The sequence below is a fragment of the Patagioenas fasciata genome, chromosome 15, assembly GCF_037038585.1.
Source record: "Patagioenas fasciata isolate bPatFas1 chromosome 15, bPatFas1.hap1, whole genome shotgun sequence".
Classification (NCBI taxonomy): domain Eukaryota; kingdom Metazoa; phylum Chordata; class Aves; order Columbiformes; family Columbidae; genus Patagioenas; species Patagioenas fasciata.
Window position 1 is genome coordinate 17,712,880 of NC_092534.1, and position 6,044 is coordinate 17,718,923.

Here is a 6,044-nt window from a genome sequence, read left to right on the forward strand (position 1 = left end):
TCTGCCTCACACAGCAGAGCTACGAAAATGCAACTTTTAAAGACCTTACCAAAAAATCAGGTACTGTGTGCATATTATTATTACTTAAAAAAAGGAAGGAAATGTGCAATTAGATGTGAGGAAAAGTCTGTACCAGGTCATAAGGCAAAACTATTCTCTCACATCAAACTGCATTACCAGTTAACCATCTCATGCTTGTTTTGAAAATCTCAGGGGAATTATAACATTAGAACAGAAAGCACTGTAAGGCTCATTAGCACCAGGCTGAAGTAAAATCCCTTCTAAGTCCTGACACAATTATTGCAGAATTGGTTTGGAATTTGACTTGAAACTGTTCTTTGTTGTCTTTGCTTAACTTGCATAGCCACCAACAAATATTGACATAGTCAGGCCCATGTTGTCTAGGAGCCCAGGTTTACAGCCCCAAACTGTTAATAAACTGAATCAAATGGAAAGAGGCAATGTCAGTCTCGTGCGATTTTGGATGAGCTGTGACAGGGAAACAGGGCTTGGGAAAAGGCTCACGCACTTTTGGGAATGCCCCAGGCTCAGAGATGGCACATTCGACTCTCCTTTTCAGAGCGAGGGAGTGCGTGTAGGGAGGCGGGAAGGGTTTAGGCTACAGCTCCACTTAAACCGGCTCATAACTAATCCTAATGACCAGGGACAAAGAACAATGACTTTTTACTGTATCACTTCCACACTGACAGTTTCGAAAAACAGAGTTCAGAGGAGGTTTAAAAGGTGGATGCATTTTGCACAATGCTCTCATGTCTCAAATTTCATCAGAAACAGTGCAAACTACAGCCGGTCAAAATCTGGGTGAAACCTGCCATTTTGTGGAGAAACAGCATGTGCATACACTCAATTCAGAAACGACTGCTGAGCCTGAAAACTCCTAATTTCTGCTTTCCATCAGAGGAAAAGAAAAAAGATTATATTTTTTTTATTATCTGCCTTGCATACTCCTGTAATCTGAAGAGAAAAAGACAACAAAAAACCCCTATTCTTATTTCCTATTTATCTGCTACACTGTAGATCTGTTAGATAACTCTATAATTGACAACCTAGTTTTGGCTACAGAGATAGGTTGCTTTTTAATTCCTTGTTAAATAAAATTTTTCACGCATTTTAAATGGCACAAACCTGTAGGCTGCTAAGAGTAAACATAACTTCCCGGGCATGAAAATATGCCATGACTTTTGTAAGCATATCTGCTGTCCAGACATTAGAACTGTAACAGAAAACAGGACCAAAATGCTGGTAAAATAATGTAACATGCAAAATAGCAGATTACTAGACAAAACAATAAGAGAAGCAAATACTGTTACTAACACCATAATGACACAAGCACTCATCTTTTTGGCCTGAGGAGACTAAGAATCAACCTATTGAATGCAATGAAAACATGGTTCAATGAGGAACAGAATGAATTAGTTATGTTTTCTAAATCTAACTCCACAACCCCCCACAACAATCTCAGTTTTCCAACATGATGCCATTACTACCATCTCCAGGCACGAGACAAGCTGTGCTGTGGCCAGCCCGGAGCTGCAGATGCGCTTCCTGGCACCCTGCTGTGGCTGTTCTGATTTGCCTCTAGAGGTACAGTGACCGAATTATCTGCTGCCTTTCCCTCAGCAGAGTCACTGATTTCAGCATGTCTTCTTTACGCAGCCATTGATTTTCTAAAAATATGTAGGAGTGGAATTGCTTTTGAGGTTTATGCTGCTCTTTCATATTTAGAAAAAATTAGCAAATGATTCCAAGGTCTTCAGGAGCTGGAGGAAATGGGATGGATGGGGGATGGAGCAGGACTGAAAGAGGGAGATGGACAGAAAGCTGGAACTGCACCTAATTTCCTTAAGAAGCCACTCTGAAACATATGAACAAAGCTGATTATCAAAGCTTTTGAAAACTGTAGCAGATATTTCTTCTCAGGCTCGTTCTGTGCATGTTTTTTGCTTTATCGTGACAAACATCTTTTTCTTTGTTAAGAGGAAATACTCCTCACAGGAGATCTAAATCAAAGTAATTGTATGTGCCAATAATGTCCCAGTTTCTGTGGAAATGAAACAGATCATATCTGAAGTGCAAGATAGCACTGAAAAAACAAGTTGGTGAGAGCGATACATTACCTCTGAAAATGAAGTACATCAAGGAGGGCTACGCGTGAAAAACGGAACATAAAAAACTACAGTCAGATGTTGCATTTTAATTCCTTTTAGAAGCATAAGTGGGAACAATTTTGTACGTTACCATTTAGATATTTCCCAGTTATTACTTCCTCCTAAGGAAAAAATGGTAAATATGTGTAATAAATTGTTATTTATAGATGATAATGTAAAATGTTAATAGAGAAATCAAATAAAAATACTAACCGCAGCTTTGTGCAGTAATGGAGGCAAATCTGTAAAAGATTCTCTCGTTACTAAAAGATGATTTAATGTTTTACCATTCAGCTGTGCTATACAAAAATACATTTATTGTATGCAATAATAAAAACTATTTATACACATATAATTTATTTCTAAGCATTTAATGAAGTTTGGATTAAATATATTTACAGAAAAACAGTGAAAATAAGTATATTAAATAATAAGCAATCTTAAATTTTTTGCTGGTATAGCAGAGAATCTGGTCCTAGTTACTAAACAGTACTGCACCTATTTTACTACACAGAGCCTTTTCCACCCATGCAAAATAAATATCTCATACAGGAGTCCTGGTCTTACCTTCAGAGTCCTGACTGTGTGTAATCTCAGCACGATTCATTGATATCAATAAGAAACATATCTTCAAAAGTCTGGGCATTTCTTCTAGCGTTTGTTAGAATGAGAAGGTATTTGGATTGAAAAGGAAAATAAAAAAAATAAAAAGGTAATATTCACCCAAAACTTTCATAGCAGCCTAAGCTACGGAGTACAGATAACGATCGGAATGACCTGAAAGTGCTTGCTCCCAAGTTTTTAATTTAGACTTTTTTCCAGGATAGAGATATGTTTTATGCAAATAAAAGTCTGTATGTGCAGCCAGATTTATTCTCCTTTAGCTCTTTTAATTTTCTTCCTAGTAGCACTGCTTATTTACTAAGCCACATTCCTCTTAAATATGAGTTAAATGTGGCTTAGTTTAAAATAAACAAATCAAAAACAAATAACAAAATGCTTTTAAACTCATATAAAATAGACAAGAAATTGAGGGAATGAAAATGGAAAAAGAAACTCTAAGCAAACCCTAAGCCTTTTCTGGCTCATTAAGGTGCCTGGACTATTGCTGCAGACCAGGGCTGGAACCCTCCACCGCCAGACACCTGAGCCCTGGCCCTTCAGCTCATCCTGTCTCCTTGCAGGGTGCTCCAGGCGGGGAGTGCTGCCCTCCCCCTGAAAAAAGGGCGAAAACCTCCTTGTGCCCTTCTGAACCAGAAGTGACACATTTGGGAAATGGGGTTCAAGAACACGACACTTCATTAAGATGGACCAAAGCACTAATCTTTGTAGTCATGAGAACTGTACCATCAGTTTTTCACCATCAGCTAGGAAATGTGTTTTAGAATCTTTTGCTGTCCCTGCTGCCCTGTGCTATGCATCATAAAGATCACTGAAAGAATAAATTCTCTGGAAGGGCCGTAACAGGATACCTGGAGCTTTTCACCAGAGTGTCACTGATTCTTGTAAGACAAGACTTGACAGTCTTACAGTCGTCCTCCATGAAATCAATTTGTTGCTTTCAGTCTAGTTCTTGAAGGACGAGGATAATCACTGCAGTGATGCCCAGCCTGACAGGCAACAGGGAGGGAAAGGACATGGAGACTGAGCAGGTCTCACTCATGCAGGTATTTCTGCAGCCACGTCCCCTCCACAGCATTGGGGACCATCTGCTACTTCGATCCACATCACACCATGCTTACTGCAAAGGATTTTCTGCCTCTGTACTCTCAGCCTGGCCCTATGCCCCGTCGTGAGTCACCGGCCCCAGAGGTAAAACAATTAATTAATCTGAGATATTGCATGATGCCCTGCTATACAGATTGCAGCTTCTTACACTGGGATTTGTCCCTGATTTTAACAAATAACATTGACGGCCCCGTTTGCCAACTTTGCTCTGACCCTGAGATGACTTTGTTAGGTTTTCTCTCCTTTTCCCATATTTTAAGGGTTTATCTGCAGCCACGCTTAATTTCTGCATTTCTCTTTGTTGCTGAATTTGGATTTTTTTTTTTAATTTTTATTTGAAGTTCCTTACCATGGCTTGAGTTACAGATCTGAACATTTGATAAACACAAACACCTTTTCCAGATTGTTTAATCTCATGTATCAGCACAGTGCTCTTTTACGAAAATGTCTTTCAACAGCCTCAAGCAATACCTCAGTCTACCGCAAATACATAACTCCAGTCTTCTAACAGAAATGGTTCACACTGATGGATGATGAAAAGTTTAAACATTAGACTTTAAGAAGCAATCGCCTCTGTCCTGTTCTTGCACACACTGAAACCCTTTTCAGCTGTTCTTTTGGGAGCACCACAGTACACGTCTCTCATTCAGATGTATCTGGTTTCCTAGACAATGAACTTTCTTGTGTTTGTTTCTGCCTTTGCTGTGTTAATTTTGCAGTAAGGTCTGATTACTCTGCATAGCTTAAATCATGCTACCAATGTCAAATGTGATTTACTTATTCCAACTCATTCACTTTGATCAGGGAGTATATTTTAATTCAAGCATGCTACATTAATAGGTAAGGAGATTAAATGCTAAGAAAAGTGCTGTTTTATCCTGACTACCTCCAATGGACAATGAGCAGGCGCAGAACAAGTCTGCTGTGACACAGCCCTACTTGATAAGACAATCTGCAGGATGAAATAGCTCCTCTTATCAGCGCAGCTGGTCCACCTGCAGAAGTTCACCACAGCTTTTAGACAATCCCAAATCACCCTGTGGGGATCTCTGCAGATCCCATCCAGCATCTCCCCACGGATCACCGCTTGCACCGCAGCAGCAGGTGTTGGAATCGGATCTCTGCGATGTCACCCTTGCAGGACTCTCCGGTATGAGGAGTTCTCAGATTGCCTTCTCCTCTTGCTCCCTAAGCAGCTGCTCTTCCATGTGAAGAAAGCTTAGACATTTTATCACTCATCTTGATGCAGGCACTGCCTTATCTGAAGACTGATAACCAGAAAGCTAACTTCATAATAGGAAGTCGTGCTGATAAGCCCTTGCTCCGTCAGTGCCCATCCTCCCCCTTGCAGACAAGCTCTCGGTACCTCTGAAAAAAACCCCGCTACATGCAGTGAGGAAACCCTCAAGGGGTCCAACCTGAAAAGGGAGAGAGGGAAGTAAGGAGAGGGCAGAAGAGAAAGAAGAGATGGTGGGCTCTTGGGGAGAGCCAGGACCCCACGGCACTTTACCTGCCTCTGCTGTGTGCGCCTCCTTCCCCGCACTTGCACTGCAATGAGCTGGGCGGCTCCAGCCAGGGACCCTGTGTGCAAGGGGCCGGGACTGGGGCCAGCGCCGCCCCGCAGCCTCAGCGTCTGCCCAGCAGCACCCAGCCTGCCGCTGGAGGGGAGAGGAAAAGTCTGCTCTGCTGGGGGGCTCAGGGATGAGAGACTCCCACGCAGGGAGAAGAAGGTGATTCCCCTCCAGAGATGAAGACAGCTCAACAACTTGTGTGGAGACAACACACAGGCTGGGCTGGTGTTGCTCAGTGCCCTGTTCGCCCAGCCTCCTCACCCCCAGCCTGGGCTCCGAGGAGCAGAACACGAACTGACTGTACCTGGGATCACCCAGCAAAAGGAGCTGTGATTGCTGTGAGACGAAGTTGTTCCAACTTGGTGTTGAAAATTTCCAACTAAATCATGCCCTTGCACAGCATCTTTCTCCTGCGATGCAACACATCCAGTGCCACCTTGACAGAACAGACAGCTGAGTTACTCTCCAGGGCAAAACACTGCACGTTAGTGAGACCACCGAGGTGTGACTTGCACACTGTCACCCACAGCAGTACAGGGACAGTGGGGGGACAAGGCAGGTTCCCCAAGCCCAGGAG

General features: G+C 42.4%; 1 protein-coding gene across 7 annotated transcripts in view; it reads right to left on the bottom strand.

Moving 5' to 3' along the window:
* The window catches only part of OTOA (otoancorin), a 37,898-nt gene extending 32,115 nt beyond the window's left edge, over positions 1 to 5,783 (bottom strand). For 2 of the 7 annotated variants that reach the window (XR_011741446.1, XM_071815104.1), the window contains exons 1-5: positions 2,736 to 5,470; positions 2,382 to 2,410; positions 2,260 to 2,290; positions 2,139 to 2,166; positions 1,147 to 1,234 (exon numbers count right to left, since the gene is read on the bottom strand). Coding sequence is in view for 5 of the 7 variants with exons in the window: in XM_071815104.1 (XP_071671205.1) it covers positions 1,147 to 1,234; positions 2,139 to 2,166; positions 2,260 to 2,290; positions 2,382 to 2,410; positions 2,736 to 2,814 (255 nt within the window). In the remaining 2 variants the exon portion in view is untranslated. Of the gene's footprint in view, positions 1 to 1,146; positions 1,235 to 2,138; positions 2,167 to 2,259; positions 2,291 to 2,381; positions 2,411 to 2,735 lie in introns of those variants that run through there. The other 5 variants (XM_071815101.1, XM_065851120.2, XR_011741445.1 and 2 more) reach the window with 5 other exon arrangements.
* Positions 5,784 to 6,044: the final 261 nt, after the last annotated feature.